The sequence below is a fragment of the Struthio camelus genome, chromosome 10 (genome assembly GCF_040807025.1).
Source record: "Struthio camelus isolate bStrCam1 chromosome 10, bStrCam1.hap1, whole genome shotgun sequence".
NCBI classification, from domain to species: domain Eukaryota; kingdom Metazoa; phylum Chordata; class Aves; order Struthioniformes; family Struthionidae; genus Struthio; species Struthio camelus.
Genome location: NC_090951.1, coordinates 15,298,118 through 15,322,464, shown reverse-complemented (window position 1 = coordinate 15,322,464; position 24,347 = coordinate 15,298,118). Strand labels below are relative to the sequence as shown.

General features: G+C 40.8%; 2 protein-coding genes across 5 annotated transcripts in view; one reads left to right on the top strand and one right to left on the bottom strand.

Annotated features, from left to right (window-relative positions):
• Positions 1–15,289, top strand: part of MYLK3 (myosin light chain kinase 3) — a 49,486-nt gene extending 34,197 nt beyond the window's left edge. For all 3 annotated transcript variants that reach the window (XM_068955956.1, XM_068955955.1, XM_009678331.2), the window contains 10 exons: positions 1,047–1,618; positions 3,563–3,668; positions 5,102–5,195; positions 5,518–5,627; positions 6,906–7,047; positions 8,146–8,216; positions 9,725–9,853; positions 10,938–11,090; positions 12,950–13,082; positions 14,531–15,289. In XM_068955956.1, coding sequence (XP_068812057.1) covers positions 1,047–1,618; positions 3,563–3,668; positions 5,102–5,195; positions 5,518–5,627; positions 6,906–7,047; positions 8,146–8,216; positions 9,725–9,853; positions 10,938–11,090; positions 12,950–13,082; positions 14,531–14,602 — 1,582 coding nt within the window. In that variant the 3' untranslated portion in view covers positions 14,603–15,289. The remainder of the gene's footprint in view (positions 1–1,046; positions 1,619–3,562; positions 3,669–5,101; positions 5,196–5,517; positions 5,628–6,905; positions 7,048–8,145; positions 8,217–9,724; positions 9,854–10,937; positions 11,091–12,949; positions 13,083–14,530) is intronic.
• A 2,572-nt stretch (positions 15,290–17,861) lies between these two features.
• ORC6 (origin recognition complex subunit 6) lies at positions 17,862–24,298 on the bottom strand. Of its 2 annotated transcripts, none has more exons than XM_068955962.1 (7): positions 24,198–24,298; positions 23,635–23,764; positions 22,760–22,923; positions 21,568–21,657; positions 20,270–20,382; positions 18,737–18,811; positions 17,862–18,325 (listed from the first exon to the last, which is right to left on the bottom strand). In XM_068955962.1, the coding sequence occupies exons 1-7, from the start codon at positions 24,260–24,262 to the stop codon at positions 18,153–18,155; spliced, it is 810 nt and encodes a 269-aa protein (XP_068812063.1). In that variant the 5' UTR covers positions 24,263–24,298; the 3' UTR covers positions 17,862–18,152. The 2 variants fall into 2 exon arrangements, with proteins under 2 accessions (XP_068812063.1, XP_068812064.1); XM_068955963.1 differs by lacking the exon at positions 24,198–24,298 and adding an exon at positions 23,857–24,129.
• Positions 24,299–24,347: the final 49 nt, after the last annotated feature.

Here is a 24,347-nt window from a genome sequence, read left to right as displayed (position 1 = left end):
TGTCTGCTCAGACCTGCCTTCAGCTGCTCTGATAGCTCACGCCTCCTGAAGTGCAGATTAATTGCACAATGCAAAGGGTGTTTAAGGTGCTAAAAATGAGAAACTTCAGATCCTTGTTAGGCAAAAGTGGAAACAATTTCTCTTACAACATCTCTTGTAATAAGGTAGCTCCACTGAAAAAGGCAATAACTTTGGGAAAAATGAGATGCATTCTCTCCTAGACATCAGATTTTCTTTGAATGCGGTTGTGTGTAAGATCTACTATACAATTTCAGCCCTCAGTTGTGTTCAGGACCCTCACTGAATTCAGACTTTGTGCTCATGACAGTTGAGGCAATAACAGTTGACTCAAAATTTATCACAGGAATATCTCTGACAGAATTTAAGACTATAGAATATTGATTTTTTTTTTTAATTCATGTTTCTTACTAGTAACATTAAAAAAATGATTAAAAGTTTCCAGTAGTTGGAATGCCAAGGAAAATAACATCAACAGAATGAGAGAATTTATGAAAGTTATGTTTTTTAACGGAAAACTGTAGGAAGAATGCTATCCCATAAAAAGACACACACAAACCTGCGTGCTCAAATGTCAGCCCACTGGAAGAGGGCTAGGACACAAACGATCAGATTTGCAGAGCCGTACAAGCAGTCGGGTTTAGACACTCAGCTTGTAACTTATGAAGGCAATCACTACCTCCTCTCTGCCCAGATGAGTGGTCTTCTGTTAGACTAACTGCAGTAATTGGGGAAAAGGGGATGAGCTTTTGGATGATCAGATTTAGACTTTGTGGTGTATGACATATTTTGTGTTCAGCAGATGGCAAACATATGCACAGACTAGGACAGGGAATGAGCATCAGCACACCTTTGTTTGGTGGCTTTCCTCTAAGTGCTATGAGTATTTCCTAAGAGAACTGAATAGCTAAACTTCCTTAATATCATATAAACTTGTGGTTTAAGAAGGCTGTAAACATTTTTTTCCATTAAGTCATGCAGAGCAAGGCTATTCATCTGCATAAAAATGTCAACTCTTTGCTCTGCAGGATATCCATCAGTGTACATATGACTGAAACGAAAGAACAGACTGAGGTGACCAAGGAAGGAAGCTTAAATGATCACAGAGGTAAAAGTCCTAAAGCAAAATCTCCATCCTCCACACCAGCAGAAGTAGAAGCAGTTAAACGGCTGCCTGACAAATTAAAACTTAAACAGAGTCCTAAAAACACCAGTACTGAGCCAAATCAAGAAGTGGAAGGGGACAGTAAGCAAAGCCAACCTGCATCTCAAATAGGGAAGCAACAGACATTACTGAGCAAGTCTAAACCAGCTAAGAAGGCTGAAGAGAAATCAGAATTAAAATGCAAGCCCATAACCTCACAGAATAGCTCTGCAAAGGAGTTGAAGGAAGATCTGGGGGTAGAAGTGAAAATCCATCAAGAAACCGCCAAAGCAGAAGAATCCCTGAAGGATACCAACTCTGAGAGGAGAGAGTCTGAGTTTGCATCTTCAGGAGGAAGTGAAAATGAAGCAAGTGAGTGTACAGCAATGGCACCAGAAAAGGCTGAACTATTAGGAGCTAGCAAAGAGCTTCCTAAACAGGATGAAATGATTATTGGTAAGTTGCTCACAATTACTCTTAAAAACATTTATGCTGAGGTTTGTGCTACCCATATATGTTATATATACAATAATAACTCAAGCTGTGCTCATTAGATACACCTGTATTTTAAAATTCCAGAGCATTTACTTAAACATAAGTGTCAAAAACAACTGAATTTACAATTGTAGAGTTTCTTTTAATAGTAAATTTTCAGTCATATAGGCTGTGCATAAACATTATTTTCAAGTTTGAGTCCATTTAAAGGGTGTTTTTGTGAAAAAAGTTCATTTGAAATAAGACTAGATGAAGTATATGCACATTCAGAAGCGTACCTCTTCCCCCCCTCCCCCCGCCAAAAAAAAAGCGGGGGGGGGGGGGGGGCAGGGCAGAGAAGAAAACATTTATTCCATAAGATAATATGCAATCCAAGTATGCTCTAGCAACTGTAAGTTGGCATTCAGAGGGCAGCAGAATGTTGTAGGAAGAGTAACTTGCTGTAGTCTTTGTTATGTTATTGGTCACAGATCTCCTTTTGGTTACCCTTTGAGCATTTTATTGCATTGTTGCAGGGCTACGCTCTACTGGCAGCATAAATGTGTACATCTCCCAGAACGTACATACCTTGGTAGATGTCCAAACCTGGATCTAGTTTTCTCAGCAGTGGCTAAAGATAAATAGAATATGTGTTAAATTGGGGCACAAGATATTTGGAGTTTAACTGTACAAGTGCTTTGAATGGGGATCCCCAAAAATAGGTTTACAGAAGCTTTACCCTAGAAAAATCTGGACATTAAGTGTATCATGGTTAGTTAATTCAATGAGCTTCCCAGGAACCGATTATCTCCCCAAGAGCTGATTAAGCGTAATAGCTGTAATGGTAATATTTGCAGCTTTAACTAGGACATAGTTTAGAAAAATCTTGCTGCTAGGAGAAGCCTCCTGACTTTACCAATAACTATGCTGTCATGATTGTTGGGTATCAGTGTAGGGTATTTGTTTTGGTCTTTACACTTTGCCATATAAAAGATACTTCCTTCTCTGAATGGATAAATTAAGATGTTGATCCTCTAGAACTTTACTGTATTAAAAAGTAGGAGATAAGAATCTTATTCTCAGTTGTGGGCCTTTATTCCTCATCTGTAAAAAGCTGTTAACAGTAAAAGTTCCTCATCTGAAGCAACAGAGGGATTTTTTTGATATCATCAGCACCTACCTTCTGCCAGCTCTCTATATATGCACAATGTTTTCTTGAAATCCTTGTCTAGTAAAGCACTTGAGCATGTGTTCTTAAGTGAATATCATTTAAGTTAACTAATTCTATTGTTTCTGGTTATTTTACTTACATTCCTCTCTTAAAAATAGCAAAGGAATAGCATGCTTAGTGTTATCCATGTACTTCAGTGCTTGTCTGAATTCCAGCGGAAGAAAAAGCGATGAGGTGGTAGAGGAACATGAAGCAAAGAGAAAAGATGGGAGAGAGGGTAGTGCTTTACTAAAGCACTTTACTAAAGCTCTGTTTTGAGTGTTTGCGTGAGCAGTTTATCAGCACTTAGCTGTCTAGGTCTGAATTATCTGGGTGTTTGTGCTGGTCCCCGGATATTTCTCCCTTAGAGCCCTATAGCCACAGAAATGCTGAGCCCTGGGGAGGGGAGAAGCTTCGCTTGTGTGTTTGCAATCCCAGCTCTGCTTCAGCAATGCCTCTCTGAGAAACTGGGTTTGTCCCATCAGGAAAAGTGATGGCAAAGGTGGGGGGAGCACAGAAGTAGGGTTTTTGTGGAGCTTTGGAGTGTGAGGATGCCGGGAGCATGTAAGGCAGTTGAGACTTCTCATTATGCTTACTCGCATCACCTTTTTGTGTTTGCTGTCCTGTGGATCGAAAGTGTTGGCGTGAGGGGTGCTGACACTGAATGTAGTGATTTGTGGAGAAACTCCTCAGTGACTGGGTTGTCTCTTCTTTAGATGACAGCCCTTCTCCTCCTGCTCCTTTTGAACATCGCGTAGTCAGTGTCAAGCAAACAGAGGTGACAACGTGCTACTCTATATGTCGTCATGAAGTACTAGGGGGGTAAGTCTGTCTGTCCCTAATGCTGTGCAAGTGGTAGCTAAGGCATGAAGAAATGGAGTTACCTGGTGAGCCAGAGCTCTCTGTTCCTCATGCGGCCCCATGGTGCCCAGGTAGGGCGGGTACAAGCCTGCTGCAGCCAGCGGGTGAGCTGGCTTGCAGGGCTCGGTAGTGCTCTCCTGCACCAGCTTGGGGAGCGATGGATGCCAGCTCACTTCTTTTTACTCTGCAGGTCGATCTGCAGCAAAAGGTGTTGCAAAAATAGCCAATGTGTTTATTTGCAGTACATGCTGTGAATATCCTCTCTACTCTTTTTATACAGTCACTTTCCATACTGCTCTTACTCTCAGTGCTTTAAGCCCTGTAGGAGAGGCTGATGAGGGTTGAAGGCCAGAGCAATAAGAGAGGAAAAAATTTGTCCTAGGATAGTAGAGCGGGGACAGTGTGGATAGGGTGTCAGATCCCTCTGTTCCTCTTGTCATCGTCGGGAACTTGTGGGCTGGTAGTGGCTGGGCTCCCTGTACCTTCTGTTGTCGTTCCCCCACTCCACCCCCCAAGGCTCTTAGATGGCTGGTTTCAGTCCCAGTTCTTTATTCAGGCTCCTAATTGTGATCTTGCGTGAGTGCTGTCTGTGTCTGGTAAAACACAGCTGGAGTCATGAGAAAAAGCTGCAGCCTTCAGACAGATAGATTCAGAGCATCTGAAGCCAGCAAAGCTCAGTAGGTCAGGCAGCTTCCATAATCTTTTTTTCAATGCTGAACTGCACATTAAAGCAAATGAAGGGAAGAAGTAATTATTTTGACCCTACATTTAGGTTTCACTCATAGGAAGTCTGCAGCTGCTTCACCCATTGTATTCTTGTATTCTTACTTATCTAACAAGAAGGTCTGATTTACAGGCTGATCTAAGTACAAATATGGCTTAGTAAGTATAAGCCTGATGATGCAATAGCAGAAAAGTTGGTATTTAATGTCCCTTAGGATGATTTTTAATATAACTGGATGACAACATGCGAGAAATGTAGTCTGTGGAGTAGCGTTATACAGACTACGGTTACTGGTGTTATAGTCATTAAAAAAGTTATGAGATCAGGACAGAAATATCCTTGTTAATTTACCCACTAACACATCACTGAAGGACAGTAAGCGGGTACAGTTACAGAACCGAAAAAGAATATCATCAGGTCATCATACCACTGTGAAATGTAGTAATATGTAGGGAGCATAATATTTTAATGTAAGCATTGAACAACTGGCTGGAAAGATAAAACTAATCCTTCATGAGCTGAGAGAAAGAGGAGATTCATGCTGCTGGCCACCTGATTCTGTTCACTTTGTACCATGCTATTTTTAATCAATGATAAGAATAGTTGTTTGAAAAGTTTCTGCAGTGAGTTATATTAAACCGTTTTCCCATCTTTTGCTTTGGATCAACAGGGGGCGTTTTGGGCAAGTTCATAAATGCACAGAAATATCAACGGGTCTCAACCTGGCAGCCAAAATCATAAAAGTGAAAGGAGCAAAAGAAAGGGTAATTATGTTACTGTAAATCTAAATGAGCAGATACTGTAAACCTTACATGTTACAAGCACCTTCATACCACCTCACTGAATTAACTCTGAAGAATCAACATCTCATTGTGTAGTATCAAATATTGTAAAATCTGTCTTAGTGGATGTTAGAATGAACTTTATATGACTGTTTGTAATCTCTTGTGTTTGTAATTAAATCTTTTGTTCGCTTGAGACTTGCTGTATGGCTGTTGCTGGGTTTTACAAATAGTTGCATATGGATGTGTTGGTATTTAAGAAGCATATTTGCTCTTTTTTTTGTTAACTTGTTATTTTTTTCAGGAGGAAGTAAAAAATGAAATTAACATCATGAACCAATTAAATCACGTGAATCTGATCCAGCTTTATGATGCTTTTGAAGGCAAAAATAATATCACTTTGATCATGGAATAGTAAGTGTAAATGATCTCAGGTGCTGTCAAACAGTTGCACATGCTCAGGTCACTAGAGGAAATAAGGAATGATAAATCTGAGGTGTGAGAAAGACTTGGGTGGTTTCCCAGCCTATGAGAAAGTTGACTTAATTTTCAAAATGAAAAAATTTTGAATGTAATTTCTTTAAGTTAAAAATTATATATTTCATAACATTACAATTTAAACAAATGGTGAGAAAGGCAGCTATATTCCAGAGTATGAAACAAATTGCAAGATTGTTAATGAAGGGCTCCACTATAATTCATTTTTCATTTCAGAGCTTAGCTTACAGGCTCTGACGTTGTTGTCCCTAGCTACCCAATTATGTAAAGGTGTTGGAGGTAAACAAAAAGATTATGATCTTTTTGAGATCATAGAGAAAAAAAGCAACATAAGAGACCCAGGCATGAGAAGGAATGAGGTATCTTAAGTAGAATTAGAAAAGAGATGGAGAAAGCAGGAAAGTGGTTCACTAGGTGCATGGTCTAGCTCCTTTTGAATATTTGAGGATTAATAAAGATACTCTATTATTTGAAGCTGAAAAAGAATTTTTGTTTATATCAAATATGGAACAAACCAAGAGGATTTGGTGAAGCATACCCCTTAGCTTTTCTGAGTAGAAGCATATTGCTTTACAGAAAACTGAAGTTTTTATAAACTATAAAAATTGAGATGCCACTACAAAACTAATTCTTAATGGCATTAAGGAAAAAAGGTCACAAATACATGAATGAGAAAGTATAAACATGACAGACATTTAAAAACTGTACGTTTAAATCCATACTTCAAGTTTTTATCTAGCAGAACCTTGTCAGAGTGATGTCTGATGTTATTTTCTCTTTATATGCAGAATTTCTATTGTCATTTCAGGTAGAACAACTCTGAATTTGAGAAGTTTCATTTAATAAGTTTTGTGGGTTGACTTTTATTTACTCCATGGTGTCAGGATGATGAGTGAATAATAAACTTTGATACTCTGCACAGTATCTTCAGTCTTGTTGGCTGTGTGGTTCTGATTTTGGGCTTTTTTCCTGAATGTTAGCAGCAACTTTGCTGTTTCCGAAGGCAGTGGAGACTGATGCAGAATTCCAAGCTCAAAAATAAGTCTCCTGACGTTTTGAGAATACTGATGTGTTTTATATGGGATGTATTGCTAGGACCCTTGCTAAATTAGAAACTCAGTTCCCAACTTGGAAATAAATTGAACAATTAAGGAAACTTATTGTTTTTAACACTTCTCTGTGTCAATGTTTCAGTCTTGATGGCGGTGAATTATTTGACCGGATCACTGATGAAAACTACAATCTAACAGAGTTGGATGCAGTCCTGTTTACCAGACAAATTTGTGAAGGAGTCCACTACTTGCACCAGCATTATATTCTCCATTTAGATCTGAAGGTCAGTAGTTTCTGCTCTTTAATGACACTAATGACGCCATCACAAAATCATTAAGTATGGAGATTGCAGGAACAAAGTCATTTCTCTTTTCATCCATTTATTTCATAATGAAATAAACTTATTTAATTCAGTAGCCACAATGAATTAAGCTCTGAAGATCCATTGTTTTCTTCAGTGTCTGTTTGGTAGCTTGCTTAGAACAGTGAAATAAACAGGATTCTCTGTTTTTTGCCTCTTTTGGATGAGAAGCTTTCCATTTTGTCTGAAATCAAACCATATCCTTCGTCATTTAAAAAAAAGAAAAAGAAAAGAAAATTAAACACAACAGTTTAGAAAGAAGCACCTGCAGTCTTCATACCACTTCCCCTCTTCTCCCCCACCTCCCCCCCCCCAACTGTATTCAGAAGCTATTCTATCTTCTTCCTATTGTTTGTGTTTCTTACTGCCTGGAACTGAACTGCGGCAAAATGACAATGTAATTTCCTAATGGTTCCTTAACAGTTGATGTGAGTAGGAGCGAACTTGTTCTTTCCTGTTTATACCATGTCTTAAATTATGTTAGATCTGGCTAGTCTATAGACATTTTTGCAATTATATTAAGTTTAGATTTTTTTTTTCCTCACTGGAAAATCCAAATCTTTTTCTTTGCCTTCATGAGCAAACCAAACCATGCATTTGACATGCTTCTTGTGGCCTTTATAAATTTATGGAGTTACGTTTCTACTTTCACAGTAAATCCAGCTTGGTCCAGTTACCAGGCTGACTCTGCCATTTTATGCAGAGGGCCCTTTCCCTTTCAAAATTCATCCCTTATCTGTGATGAAATATAGCAATGTTGTTATAGAGCAGCAGAAATTAAACTTCTGTATGGGAGTTCCAAAACTAAGTCTCTTACTAACTCAGATGGGATTATGTCAGAGCCAAATCCTTCTCTCCTTTGATAATAATGTAAGGAAAAGAAAAGAAATATCCTGAAATTATGATTAAAACCTCATAGAACTTCTTGCTCTTCTACTAGATCTGTCTCTCAAACAGTTGTATATTTAACTAAAAACATCCTCCTTTTCTTTTTCTTTTTTTTTTTTGTTTTTTTGGTAGCCTGAAAACATATTATGTGTAAATCACACAGGGAACCAGATTAAAATTATAGACTTTGGATTAGCAAGGAGGTAAGAGGGTTCAGTTATCAATTTATTAAACACTGACATATTTTTGGTAGTTCTTGTTATGTTTTGTTTATGCATTTTGGCAGCTCTTAACAATTCCGATATGTGAATGAACAAAGTAGTATGCTTCTGCAGGCATGAATTTTTGCTGCATGCATTAATTATCTAATTACCTTTCAAATAACATTTCTGTTGGATAACGCTATACTGCTGTTCTAATTATCTCCAGATGCTTCCCCATGTAGAACTTTTACTCTAGGGACTCCACGAAGGCTCTTAGAGGCTTCATGAGTGCTGGGTTTTATTGTACAGGTTCTAGTTATGGAAGTTATATACTAAACTCCTCAGGTAGATAAGTTGATTTCAAAATAAAATGCATGTTTGAGCCATTCTATGTGAAACAGGAAACCCTCAAAGAGATGCAGCATTATCTCCATGCTTTTCCTTGGCTTACTCTGAGTTTTTGTTAGAGGAAAGCTGTGGGAGTATGAGTCTGTTCTTCTGGAATATAAATCAATGACTCCTATTGGTATAATAATAATATTTCTCTGAGTACTTATTTTCTAAATCCTGTGAAGCTACTGTATATTTCTGTTAACAGAATACGCATACGCTTAAAAGGAAAAAAGTCCAAAGGCAAATACCTAGCTTTGGTGCATATGTACATGGGTGTACCAAACCTTGGTATTTATCTATGGACTTTTCCCTTTTAAGCGTATTCCGTTAAAACAGAAACGCACACACTGAGATTAAATTATGGTTTCTTTTGAAATGGAGGGTCAAGATGCAACTAAAGCAAGATTGAAAACAAGGTCTTTCAATAAATGGAGATGTAAAAATAATGCTTTAATGATCTATTCTGTCTGTGTAAACAGACTTAACTCCAGCTGCCATCAGTAACAGTTGTTACCGATGCAGTGTCTGTACCTTTCCTTTTTAAGTAATAAAATGTAATCTTGTTCTCCATATGCAGATTACTGTTTTGCTTGTTACTGAGCCCAAATAATCCTCTTCAGAGTTGCACCTGAGCAGTTATGCAGTACTCATATCTGTTATCTAGACCTTTATTCTGAGCTGTAGCTGGCAGCTAGCTACTGAGCAAAGGCTCTCCAAACCTGTTTTAATGAAAGATGGTTTGTTCATTTGTTGTTGGACAACATCTGCTGGAAAGTATGCTATGGAGCCTGGCAGATACTAAAGCTCTTACCTCTCTGTGGGGGAGGCCTTTGCAAGTTTTATTGTGCTGTAACTTCCTTCTGGTCGTGCTCTGGCAAAGGGGTGGGCTGATGGTGTATTACACCTGCTGTTACAGCAAAATTCACCAGTTTATCCTTTAAAGCCTTTAATACTGTCCTGGGCTTTGATTGTTCTTTTTGCCATCCCTTGTGCGTGCGTGTGTGTGTGTGTGTGTGTTTGGTTTTTTTTTGTTTGTTTGTTTTTGTTTTTTAACAGTATGAAATAAGTTTCCCTAGCCTGCTGTCAGCACTGATGCCTCTCTCTTTCTGATAAAGGTACAAACCTTGTGAGAAACTGAAAGTTAATTTTGGCACTCCTGAATTCTTGGCTCCTGAAGTGGTGAACTATGATTTTGTTTCCTTCCCAACGGACATGTGGAGTGTGGGTGTCATCACATACATGCTGTGAGTAAGCCTGTGAGGGGTTACGGTGGTGGCACCAAAGGCTCTGCAACAACAGGCCAGTGGTGGATAATTGCAGAGTGGTAGCGCAGCAGTGGCTGAGCCCCTCTGGGTGCGACTCTTCCTAACTCATTCTGTTAGAGGAAACAGACCTTTCATGCAAAGGCACCTCACTGTGGGTGTGAAGTCTTTGTACAACAAATAATCCTTATTCCTAAATATTTAAATGTTCTGCTGTCTTACCTTCTTATTTAGTGAATTAAAATGGGTCAGGTCTTGTTTACTAAGAAAAGTTGCCCAAGGCATGTCAGAATTTTCATTTTCATTGAATTCTTGAGCACTTAGGTTAATTTTCACATTCTAAATCTGATCATCTCAGCAGCTTGGACTTGGCGTTCACAAAGGAATTCATGTTGGGGGTGTTAAGCTATGCATCTAAACAATGAATGTCTTTCAACAAATGAAGTTAAAACTTTTCTCTGGCCTCTGTATGGTGGCCACGGAAGGCTTCTCTGTCCAGAGTCACTGCCTCCTCATGAGTTGGCACGGCATCCCAGAATTTTTCATAGATGCTTTCCATGAACTGGATGAACTTCTGTTTTGAACTTATACATTAGCCAAAAAGCAACTGAATAGAGTAATAAATTATTAAAGGAATAAATCTGGGCTTAGAGACTAATTGAAAAAAGTACTCCATTGTTCAGTTTCATTTAATTCAAGCCAGATCTGGATGCGGGCCTTGTTTTACAAAAGCTCTTGAGCCCTCCTAGTATTCCTGATTGGCAAAGCACTAAAGTATGTACCTAGATCCCCACTAAATTAATTTCCGTAGGTATCCATTAGCAGTGCTCCCTCACTTAGCTGAGCGAATTGCTAGAGAGTAACACTAACATTACAGTGCTTTATTGCTCTAAACTGTTGGCTCCTGTTGAGGATTGAGAAGTGGGACCCCCACTGTTGGGAGTACTTCCTGTCAATGCTAACCACAAATATAAAATGGAAGATTCATAGGAGGAGAAATGTATATTGCATATACTAACTACTAGTCTCTCAATCTCTTGCTTTTATTTATTTATTTTTTAAAAAGGCTCAGTGGTCTGTCCCCATTCCTGGGAGAAACTGATGCAGAGACGATGAATTATGTAGTCAATTGCAGCTGGGATTTTGATGCAGAAGCATTTGAACAGCTATCAGAGGAAGCAAAAGACTTTATTTCCAGACTGCTTGTGAAGGAGAAAAGGTAACTCTTTCTGTGATGATCAGGACAGGTGCTCCTAATATTACTAAATTCCTGCTAGTCAAGTCCTGCTAGTCAGGTGTTTGGATTGCAGCCAACAACAAGAACTTACTATATGACATTTTTGTATGCTGTATCTGTGCTTGCTGGGCATTTCCACATTGCTGAGCATTTCCAGTGATTAAAAGCCCCTATCTAAAATGAAAATATCAGTGTACCTTGACTGAAGAGAGTTGTCTTTCACAGTAACATCAATGTAGGCAGAGTAGAGGAAATGTGGAAGAATTGTTCCTTGCTATATAGGTATCGGTATTCCTTCTCTGAGCCAAAGCTATTTTTTCTGTTACTTTGAATCTTCACAAGCACTGACACAAACTGAAAAAATATTTCTTGAATATTATGGAGGATGAATGGAAGCTGCAGCTGTGAAAACATGCACTGTTTTCTTCTGAAGTGCTCTAAATGCATTTGGATGATATTAAGGAGCATTTGGGACTTAACTCTGCTTGTGGCTTCTCAGTCTTGGCTCCACTGAAACAAAGTGATTGTACATATGAGATCAGAAGACAGAATGAGGGCGATACTGACGTCAGACCAAGACTATTGGTCTGGGGAAAGTGGGTAGAGAAATTTCTCTGAATAGCAGTACAAAACTAATCAAAACAGGAAATGATGTACACAGGGAGTGCAGATCTTGTGTTCGAAGGGACTTCAAAGGAGTGCTTAGAGCATTGTCATCTGCCGACTCATCACCTAAATCAGACCAATCAGTGCTAGTGCTAATTGTGTTTTAAACAATAAGTTACATAAAAAATGAAAAATAAACAACCTGAGCAGAGGAATAGTCAGCAGGAGTCAACAAAGTTGTTTGTTTTCTTCACACTCTGCTGATGATTTGTTATGAAACTGTAGATGATCTTTGCTTTAGTCTTCTGTCTATCTATGCAGTGGGAATAGGGACTCCATAGGGACACTGCAAAGTCTGGTAGCAGCTATGAATGAAAAGGCTATGCAAGAGAAGAATATTATTACTAAGATGCAAAGAGGAATGAGTAGTTGGCCCAGTTGTTCATGAGGCATGTGTGTCCTGCGCTCTCCTATGGCCTAGGCATCTTTGCCTTTCTGAGACAGCCGATCTGGACTGGCCCATGAACAGTGCCTACCTTTCCTGACTACTGAAATTGGGGGCAAGCTGGTGGTCAGTTCTGAGCCTTCTCTTTTGAATAGCAGCTGAGACAAACAGGAGTTAAGCACAGGCAATTGAGGCTTTTGTTTTGAAAAATGCTAGTTAAGACTCTTCTCAGCCTCCCTCTTCACCCATTTTTTCTCTATCACCATATATTTCTCAAGGTTTTTGGAGAAGTTCCTCATATTTGGGCCCACTATTGAATGTCTGGAGATAACGTGTGTTTTGCTTGATCCAAGTTTAAGGTGAATAGACATCTGTGCTATGTAAATATAAGGCACAGGATAAGCCTTCATTATCAGGACAGACAGTTACTACCTCTGTATTATTTTTTGGTATTCAGTGATTCTCTTAGTGAAGTTCTTCATTCACATAACAAAAATCATACATAAACTGATGAGTCTGTATAGCTGTACAGCATTCAAACACAAGGCAATCAGTGCACTGCAGGACCCCCAGGAGCTCTTCACACCACTTGCCTCTTATGTTGGGGAGTGCAAAATGTCTTGCAGACCCTGTGCATGGAGGTGAACAGCATCTCAAAATGCCTTTCCACTCAGTTTTCTGTTGGTGTATTTAAGGCAGTTTCTTTGATAGTAATATTGAGCAGCACAGGGTACTGAGAAAATGGCAGCTGTGGTAGATGTGTTTACATGGCAGACTTCTTTCCCTGTAGCTGCCGGATGAGCGCAACACAGTGTCTGAAGCATGAGTGGTTAAACAATCTGCCTGCCAAAGCCAAGAAGTCCAAGTGTCGCCTGAAGTCCCAGTTGCTGCTGCAGAGTTACATGGCTCAGAGAAAATGGAAGGTAAATAGAGGAAGCCGGGAAAATCTTATTTCTAGAGAGAAAATCGACCTGGTGCTGGCAGGGTCACTATTTCCTTTTCTGTATGTTGACTGACTTTTATGCACAGGGCTCACTCTTGTAAATGTGAGTTTGGGAATTCTACTTTCAGTTGCAAATTAAATTTTCTCTTCTGCAGAATGATATTGCTTCTACTTTTAGCAATTTTGCTTTCAAATTTTTCTGCTTTCTTTGGCTTGGTGTTTAGAGGGTGTTTTTCAGCCCCTCACCCACAGAGGCTTCAAGTACTACTCGGTTTATGTTAAATGATCTGTCCCTTCAGATAGGAGAGACTTATCGGTTGACAACAGCTGTATTGTTCTGTTGCCGCTGTGCGGTAGGGATACAACATAAGGCTGGTTTGCACCTCCCATGGCAGAAGTTTGGGAGAGAAGAAAAAATTAATCTTAAACCCATCCACAGAACCTGATGCCCTACACAACCTTGGAAAGTTACTTGACCTTCCTGATAGTCCTGGGCTGCCTTGGTACTGAATTTGGATTAATAAGTAATAGGTTTCTGTTGGATTGTAGGTGCTCAAACCTGCAGGGGGGACACAATGATCTTGTTGCACATAAGCCTATGGAAATGTGAAGAGAACCCAGTGATGTCCGTTTTCCTTTTCCACTAGAGAATTGTAATACATTGCCAAGGAGTTAAACCTGAGGCTCACACTCCTGCACTCCAGCTGTTTGGTCACAGGCTTTTGCACTTGCATTTAAAAAAACATTATCTAAAGATCTGTTATTATATAGTTTGTAACAGTGTTGCAGTCTGTTCTGCAGTCATCATTGGTTCCCCAGTACAAAGCCTTTCATGATCCCTTGCGGGGAGGATGTGAGCATCATCCTTCAGGATTCTTAAAATTACACTGATGACAGGCAACTGCTTTGCTTTTCCTCCTGTCAGTACACTGAGGCCCAAATTGCAGGAGTTGGTCTCCTGCAATTAACCCCGCTGCCTATGATGCGAAGACAAGCATGGAAAGCTGATGGGCCTCTTCTCAGCCATGAGAAGAGTTCCTCTGGTAGTTTATTTACTCGTTACCTCTTTGTAGGAGGGATGTCAATTTTATGGTATGTGAAACTGTGCCTTTGACAGCTGTAGGTGAATGGTGGTGCACTGTAAGCTAGTTGGCTTCCCTGAGGCTGAGTCCGTGCTGGTTTTCGGACCTGGTACAAAATTTTCAGCAAGTTAAAACGCGTGCTTCTGTGCAAAAACTAGGACTTTTCTTCAGCTGGTGAAGGTGTAAACTGTCTGTAATATGTTGAAAACAGCTGTTTTGCACAAGCTGTGGGACATTAGTGGCAAGAGTTCTCTTTTTTCTGACTTGAGCTGAATCCATGTCAGCCATAGGAAATGTCCTTCACCTCAGTTACACTCACATTTGGACTTTTCTGTTTTGTTCACAGAAACATTTTTATGTGGTGGCTGCTGCTAACAGGCTGAAGAGATTTCAGAGCATGTCTGTCAAGCTTGCATGAGTTTGTATGAATCATCTACTGCTCTTGCACATGGACATCAAGCCATGAAAGAAGGACTATTTTTTTCAATAATTTCTATCTCTTTCTTTTATAATATAAGGTTTGGGATCTGTTATCCTCAAATATTATGTGCATTAGAGTACTTAAGTTCCAGAAGTGCCTCAGGGCAGAAGCATAGAAATAACTTCTAAAAGTAGAAGCTACCTAGCTTGTTTTTTACAAGTTTTTAGTTATTGGGGATAGTGATACAAAAACAGGGCTGTTAGTGGGACTGACTTCTTGCTGAAGGCTTTGATTCTACAGAAAATTTTTGATATGTTTACACCAGAAAACACCTCAGCAGTTTTCTGATTTCTCCCATCAAACATAGAATCTCTGAAGACTTTTTCTTTCACTGCTAATGTACTTTATCAATTTCAGAGCGCTGCCACAACAGTGGCACTTATTTTTTCCCTGCAAGTATGTTACTTAAAGCAAAAGAGATCAGCTATCCTATTTTTCTGTAACTTTTCCAAAAATTACATTTTTTCCTCTAAAACATGATGATAATGCAGCACAACTACTCAGAGCTGAATGAGAATGAAATATATATATAATTACGTTTTATATATATATGTGTATATATATATATATATATATATAAGAAATGTAATTCTACTCTCTTTAAAAAAAAAAAAAAAAAGTCGCTGAATACTTTGGGAATATGAGGAATCCTTGTTTGAAAGCAACTTAAGTCAATATGTCCATTGTAGTTTTTTTTAATAGTGAGCTGAACTGAGCTGAATTAAATTGAAATAATCTTTTTCAGAAAAGAAGACATTTCCAGGCATTGAATTACACGTTGTTAAAACTTGTAAATGTTTCTCATTGACTGTGACTGCAATACTTATGTTTGTTTTAGTCTGAGGACTTTTTTTTTTTGCTTTTTTGGCAATTGCGATGAAGTCTGAGAAGCTGACATATTGTTGTGATATGCAAAATAGTTTTATTGTTGGTCAGTGGCTGGGAGATGGTGTATTGCAGGACTCTGCCTTTGGCCCAGTAAGGAGGCTGGAGCCCTTTTTCCGTTTTATTCTCAAACGCTAGACTTTTTCTTCACAATACTAACTTATTTTTGTTTTTAAATAGAAATCTTTTCCTCATGTGCAAAGAGCTGGAGCCACTTACAGTCCCGCAGCTAATATAATAACATTGTTTACTAAGCATGTGGTTTCCCTTATTCTTGTTCTGGATTCTGCAAAACTCAGCATGAGCTAAATGGGCTCTTTGGGAAAAAAACAGAAACTAATAGTATTAAAACAAGCTTTTCATCAAAGTCATCATCAAGCCACTGTCCACTTTATGGACTTTCACATCCCTCGAATTAGCAAAAGTGGTGGTTACTAATAAAAAGGATTTTAAGAATAGCTTATGCTAGTCTAGTTCTCTTTCCCACGCTAGCACTTCTCACTTTGCTTACACCTGGATTCAGGATTTCCGCAGCATTACCAGAATCAGGTCAGAGAAGAAATAAAATCAAGTGAAATAGTCTTGATAATGTATCACCTTCCGTGAAGGCCCACTATTGTTCATGTTTTCCTTTCACAGTGGTACTGCATGCTAAATATAGTTTTATGCGTTGGTATGTATATTTATGAATTAAGACTAATAAATTGCATTAAAATGGAACTAGCCTATTCCTCAAGCTTGGTTTTAACCAAAAAAGGAAGAAGAAGAAGAAAAAAGTTGAAAGCATCTTTTATTAGGTCATAGCTACAGAATATTAACCTATTAGGTTGGATTCTCTCCCCTTTTGAGGACTGCCCCATACTACATCAGATTTCAAAGAGGGGACATTTTGTTACAGCTCTTTCTGAATGTGGGTCACTTATTGAGATTTTTCTCTGCTCATCAGACATTTGTTTGGAGTCCATTCCTAAATAAAGTTGTTGTTATATTTCAGAATGGTAATCAGGAATCAGGTCTGAAATTAGCTCTTTCTAATTCAAGTTAAGCTGGCCAGAAATGATTTCCTTTTTCAGGCTTCAATGTTATCAGATGGGAGAGAAGAGGAAGAAGAAATGAAAGTAAAATGGCTAGTACTTACTGTGTGCTTCCTCCTCTATTTTTGTAAGAGGGTAACATACACATGCTGTCTTGTACATATTTCCTCTCCATTTTGCACAGAGAGAAGGTGCACTTGGCCAACAGGAATGGTATCTTACTTCCTAACAAAAGCGAATCCCTTTACACTCTGCAGCCACCATATAATTCTGTAGTGCAGGGAAACCTACCTCTGCAACCCTCTGCATGTTTCACTGTGTCCTGCACATTGTGCTTGGGGATGTACCAAGGACTACAAGGACAAACCACATGTGAGCGGCTAGTCTTGCTTCTGGAACTGTGAGTACACGAAAGACCTGGCCCCATGCCCTGATAGCATGATATCACCTGTCTGTAACCCTGGTGCCATAGGTGTTGCACAGGTAAGCAAGGAGCGTGTGCTGCAGTGTGAGGTGTTTGGCAAGCCATTAAAATACTGTTGAGCAGAAGCCCAGATGGGGGTAGTATATTAAATCTACATGTTCAGTCACACAGTTCCGTTTGCTTCTTGCGGACATTGGAGGTTTTCTGGGTTCCTTTGAAACAAGGATTTACAGAAGATAAATTGTTTGCACACCCCAGACAAAACATTAATATTAAAGGAAAACGTGCAGCAGCTTTGGATTGGTTTTATCACACTTACCACAGCCCTGCACTGCTGAAAGTTGTGATCTTTCTTGAGAACATAATTAACACAAATTGCAGTTGTAGGACTGTGGAAGCTGCCTCCAACAACAATAGGGAACTCTCCTGCTCAGGAAGTTTCTGCCCCCAACCTGCAAAAAAAGTTCTATTGCCTGGTACACCGGGTCTGAGATCCTTGTCCCCCTGGATGTTTTCCTCCTTAAAGCATAGGAATATCCCATATATCTACTTTTATGTGCCCTCTAAAGGCTTTAAATATATTAAGCAAGTGACAAGAACCTGAAGTCATAATACAAAGTTTTCCCCTAGATACTTTATTGTTTCTTGGACCATATGGGGCCCTTACATGTACAAGAGGCTACAGTCCCACATAGATCATAAAAACTAAGTCAACTTCAGCATCTGAACAGGATTTCTTTGGCAGTAAAAACAGCTTATCAAACTTTTAAATTCATCTGTTTTCGCTGTTAACAAGGCACCACTAATCCCCTCCCTCTATTTCTACTGACTACTTCCAGCCAGAGGCACAAAGGCAATTAATTTATAATTTATTCACACTTAACATTACATTAAAAGGTTACCTCCTTGCAGTGAGAGAAATGAAGCTATTCTACTCCCTAATGCCATAGCTGCTCAGGTACCAGCCTGGCCAGTGTTCAGACATGCTTATTCTTGCAAAATCACTGCAATTCTGGTGTCATTTATTAAAAACAATATTCTTAAATATTTAAAAACTATCTCATAAATAAAACTAGCTGGCTACCAGCTAGCCATTGCTCCACATGCTACTAGAAGTCTTGTTAGAATGCAAGGGGAGTTAATATTAGGAGCAAGCAGCAGTGGTATTGCTAGATGGCACTTCAGAGGCACTACTCCTATTTGTCTTTTCTGCCTTAGCAGCATTTTCCAGGATTCTCTTTTTCCATTCTTCATAGTCTTGCTTTGTTTCAGTCTTTGGCCGTTTACATGGCATCTCATCATCATCATCTTCAGATTCTATGAGAGAAGGAGAACGTCCATGATGTGCCATCACGGGCAATAGATTGTTGGGAATGACTGTAGCAGTGTACAGATACGTACAGGGAAGCACAGGGACTGTCACTATATTAATCTGTGGTTTGCTGCTGTTCCTGTCTCCCCTCACCCCCCACTGCAATAGTCACCTCTTCACCTTTGTTTCTGAATGGAAAAGTTGCCCTTAATCCTACTAGGATCACTCAGTATAAACACCATGGTCCTTCTGTTAGGCTCTTCTAGTCCTTCCACTAGCCAGTGATTTGCACAATAGAGTAAGATGCTGTGAACAGATCCTTATGGCATATTTTATAACTAAAATATCATTAAGGAACAACAAAGCCCAGAGCTGCTCTGGTGAGCTCATGTAGTTAACAGCTAAACACAACCTACCATCTTCCTTCTCACAGTGCTCCAGGTTGGTCTGCAGGCTTTCAGGTGTCTCAGTAGCCAAAGGAACATCATCATCTAAATAAAAAAACCAACCAAACAAAAAAACCCAGAAAGCTGCCTTATTTCTGTATGGTGTTTGGGGCCCCAAGGACTACATGTTCCACATGTAGTTCTTTGACAGCAGTGCCACCTTGCACAGTGCCCTGACTCAGTGACATATTCATCCTCCCACATTGCTATCTGTTGCCTAGTACAGCTGCTTGTGCAGCCAGGTGGTGCAAGGGGTTAGGTGACTCACCTGGATGGAAAACAGCCCAGCAGGAAATGCTTATTGCCCAGTCAGAGCAGTTCCCTGGTCCAGGCTGACTCCTAAGCTGCGCATGCAGAGGCACCAGCACGCTGCAAGGGTTGCAAGGACTGGTCGGCTGCTTTTACCAGCGCTGCTGCTCTATTTGTAACCGTAATCAGTCATGTTCGCACCCAGAAATACACGTTATTATTACTGATTACTTCAGACAGGATTCTCATTTATCTCTTCTCCCTTCTACCCCATTTTTTCAATCGGTTTGTATTACAGGTACCCACAGCAAGCTCGGGGCTGTCTATGTACACAGATACACCCTCTTCCCTGAGCTAATACAGAAACTCCCAGGTGCTTTTATCTGCTTCAGTGGTGGGGTAAGATTTTTTTTTTTTTTTTAAATATAGGGCACCACACTCTAGGATGGTCTCTGCCTGGGGAGAGAACTGTAGCTTTTGGTTTGGGTTCAGGCAGTACTTTCCAAAACCACCGTGATATGAAGTGTGAAGACGGGGAGGCAGGGGTGCTGCTACTGAGGGACTGGGGAAGAAAGTCTAGGAAAAGAAAGAGGAGGTCTGTAGGAAGCAGCAGAAATATAGTATCAGGAAGGCAGGTAGCATATTTCAAACTTCCTTCTCCACTGAAAGGAGTGGGGAGAGCTGCATGTTCAACAACAGATGAGGAAGACCCTCCTCATGCCTGCCCACTGTACGTGATGGGACAGTGTCAGGTAATAGCTGAATTACCACAGAAAAGCAGGGCTAAGATGTGCATTAGTCCTGTCATGGGGGAGGAAAGGAAAACACAGAAGTCAGTCATAGCAACAGAGATAACAAGATGCTTATGTTAATTTGTATGTTATGTTTCTATGTTAAAAGGAGAAGGGCTGGGCTAAAGGAGAAGGAGGAATCCAAGATAGGTCAGATAGTTATGAGAGAAGCACGGAATAAGTTGCAGCAGCAGAGAATGTAAGGAACAGTGAGCGTTTGAGAAGAGAAGAAAATATTTATTGTTGGCCTTGCAACACGTTAAGCTGTTGTGACTTCCCCTGAAGCGAGGAGTATTATTGGGATCTGGACTGCAGAAAACATTTTGGAACGGACAGCCAGGCATGGCCGGAAGGGAGCAATTGTAAGTGATCAGAATGAAGTCACCAGCGTGGAAGGATGGGGACACTGTGAGATGTGATGAGGACTAAGGGATGTCTTACAGGGATAGAGCCAATAACTTACTGGTGAGTTGCTGACTTATCTTCTCCAGCTGATTGCACAGCCGCTCAAATATTGCTTTCTTCACCCCAGATGTAGTCACCATTTTAGACTTGTCTACTTTTAGCTTCAACTGTCTGCAACAGAAAGTTGATTTATCTTCTGTAGGAGGCAACGTTCAAGCAAGTATCACACAGGTGAGGCAACATTTACCATACCAGCACTGCCTGCAAGAACAAGGAGGGGAAGCCTGTGCTCTTGCCTTATCTGCCTAGTCCTTATCTCACTCAGAAACAAATCTAGTTAATTAACAGACCCTTATACTACTCAATCAGGACAAGATCAGGAACCAAAGCCCATGGCTAGTTCAAATTACAAAAGGTAGTTCTATTAGGAAAAGGTATTTTCCAGGTTTGGAGGGAAGCAGGACAAAATCCCACCACTGCAAAGAGCCGAATGAGATGACTGTGTCAGATATCATTTGTAGAGAGCTGTGCAACCACACAGCATCTAGACTGCTTCCTAAGATTGTTACAAGGCATAATACTGAAAGGGAAGGTATTTGCATGCAGCAAACTCTTACAAAGGGTTGGCTGAATCACGCTATTCTGACAACTATCTTCCGAGTTGATGCATTTTCCAAAGGTTAGACCATCCTCAGGATGTGTGGGTCTAGGGCTTAAGGGCTTTTCATTCTTCAGGACAACGGCTGCATCTTGGTGCTCAGACGTAAGCTAGCAGCCATTCCTGTACCTTGAGCAGCCTCTCAGCAAAAGCCAGGTACAGCTTATTGCTTTGTGCAATAAGCACAAATCCATACCGACAAAAGGTATGTGTTTCAAATCCATACCAACAAAAGGAAACAGCCTTCCCACTAAATCTGAAAATGTCACTAAGGGATTATGTTAGGCTGGGAGGGAGAAGGGGAAGTGCAAGTACTAATAAATGTTTTTCAGCTACTGCCTTGGATAATATGTCCTAATGGAATCATCCACAGCATCAAACATGCACTGGAGAGGACAGGTTTCATTTACTCTATGACAAGTAATTTAGGTTGCCTTTCTGCATATTTGATGTAACACTTTTGCTTCCTCCTGAAGGCAAATACAGTGTAGGAAGGAGACGTTACTATAAGAAAAATGATTCATTTGCTAGGGCTGCCTCCAATTCTAGGAGTGAGCAGCAGGATGCTCTAAGCAAGATGCTTCAGACTATTCAGACATGCTGAAAAATGAATCAGCTTTTTACACTGTGAGCACTATATCCGTTTGATGTCTCATTAGGCATTTAAGCCCATATAATATCCTTCAAGCTATACTCACCTGCATGCAGTGAATAGTGCAGCTGTTGTAAACAGCGGCTTTGAGAAATCAAGGTCCATTTGCTGTGCTTCAGAGAGGCTAGATTCATACCTACAAACAATAAGAGTGGTAATTGCATGGCACATTTGCCTTAAGTGAAGCTGTTGAAATAATTTGTCGCGTGGTCCTCAGCAGATGAACATGTGTTGGACTACTTGGTCCTTTGTAACCCTGTCAAGCATAAACAGCTGCTACTAGCTGAGAAGAGAGAAGGGAAAAGAAAGGGATTGGGATCTTCTCCATTTGAAATAAAGGTATTTTAAATCAGGAATCTGGATCAAGGCATGTCAGTAAAATCTATTTCTCCTGCTCCCCATCCTCAGAGGACTTTCCATCTCTACATCTAAAAGTTATGATGAGCTGCTTTGCACAAACCCATCCCGTTGTAGAGGGCAGAACTATAGTTCCTTTGATACCTTAAAACATATATTACAAGGATGAAAACTTAAGGATGGAAAATGACACGGTGGATCTCCAGCACTGCGGAGAATTTCATTTTTTATTGTCCCCTTTAGCCCAGGCCTTTTGTTTTAGTTTGTGTTAAACGTTCACATGCATACATAGCCCGTGTTCACTTTCCTGTAACTCAGAATACTCGGAATCCCTAACAGCTTTTAAACATGTTGTGCCAACAAGGTGACAGCACTCCAGAACAGAGCCCTTCAATGATTGCTCACGTTCAGAGAGATGTTACAGAATGCAAGGTTTGAGTCAACTGAATTTCAGCTGCAGTGTTCTGACTATTGTTTTTACACAAAGAGCAATGTGCATTTTAGAAGAGATGTGCTTCTCCAGAAGGGAGGGTTTGTTTTTACTGAACAGTGCTTCTGAACTGTGACATTATCAGATGTAAGCAGTTGAATGGAAGACACTGTGATGCTATGGACAAAACCATGGTCTAGGAGTCAAATCTTTTTTAGTCTATTCCCAGTTGAAGAACAAGGACTTAGATAATGACTTACTGAGATTCAGTCTAAGTCTTTCTAACATGTAATTTTAAAAGTGGCCTAGATAAATGGCTGGATTATCAGGGCTAAGACCTCACCTCGCTGGAGTCCAGTCAGTGGCCCTGCCAACCATCAAGCTGTTTACACACCTAATGAACAAAGGATCTTACTGGTGGTTCCCAGGGTGATCACAAGAGCTTCCTTACCTCTGTAGTATTCTTGAAGCGGTGCTCACTGCCTCCATGCAACAGAACTGCACAGCTAAGTCTCGCATTCCCAGTCTGGAGTTCAGCCCTAGCAAACACTCCAAAGACTTCACGGAGCTCTGGTAAGTTGTCTTGTTCAAACCGGAGAGTTTAACAAAATAGCTCTTTGAAAGACAGATAAATCCCAGGTATTAGCTACAGACTACTTTCCAGCATCTTAATCAGCCAACTGAAATAGATTAGAAAGAAACTATATACCACGTTTTCTAAATAATGTTTAATTGCTAGATAAAACACATCACAATATAGTTAAAAAGGAAGGTACCCAAGATCTGAGCAACTTGTAGAGAGGCACAATACTTCCATGCTACTCCTCATGGGATCAGGTGCAACCAAACTCCCCTCTGTCTGTGAATGGACAGTCAGGAACATCTTATATCAAACAGTATTTTGGCAGCACAGTGCTGTTTACCTGGCAGCTCTGCAGATGGAGGTTTATAGGTGCTGCTGTAGAGAGGGATTCCTTGGAGCCACTGCTTTGCTCCCACAGTAAAGGGACAGATTTTAAATTTAACATCCCTGCTAGTAGTTAATTCATTACTAAGTGAGCTGAAAATAACAGCAAAGCAAGCTTAAATTGTGAAGCGAATATGACAGTGACACTAATCTCAATTCTCCCAGTTTCAAACTCTGAGTAATGAAAGCTTTAATAGCACTGAATTTCTAGAAGGGCCCAGCAGTACCCTGGGCAGAAGTTCAGGGTAATGTCAGTTGTTACTCTCCCTTTTCTGCTCCACTACAAACCACACAGAACACTGGTCTTAGTGCATCTATGGAGAACGCAGCAGCCAAACAAGTCACGTTTTCCATCTTACTTTGTCCACCGGTTGTTTCATGAAACTAGCAGCTAGGTCCAGGCACATCACGGCACTGCTTGTCGCTGTCATTTGAGCCATCAGTCCTGTGCATTTCACCTGGGACAGCCGTAGATACTCTTCAGCTTTTCTGCAAAACACCCAGCACACAAATCCCTGGTTAACAACACCGCAGTTACAAGAAAATAAGCGTGACGGCAGAGGAACTGATCCAAGGTCTACCTCGTCTGGTAGACTCCAGCCGGGGCTGCTTGGGGAAAGGGGGGTGAAGCAGGACGGCAAACGGGACGATACTGCCCTTTCTCTAACAACTTGCAGCACTATCTTCGTATTTAACGGGCCCGTCGGAGCCTCCGGGACGGGAGTCACAACACGCGAGGGCTGGGAAACGGCGGGGACGTATCCGGAGGTAAATAACGCCCGTGGAGGGGGGGGGAGGGAGGGGGCGGCAGCATCGCCGCAGCACGGAGCGACCCGCTGGGAACAACCGCGCCGAGGGCGGACAGGCGCCCGCCCCGCCGCGCCATAACAGCCGGCTGCCCCGCGTCGCCGGCCCGCGCTACCTGACGACGCCGGGCTCGGCCAGGCCCAGCCGGGCGGCCAGGCGCCGCACCGCGCCGCGCTCCATCCCCGCGCCCGCCCAACCGCCGGCGCGCGCCGCTGCCGCCCCGCCCCCCCTACAGCGGCAGGGCCAACCTCCGCGGCGGGCTGGC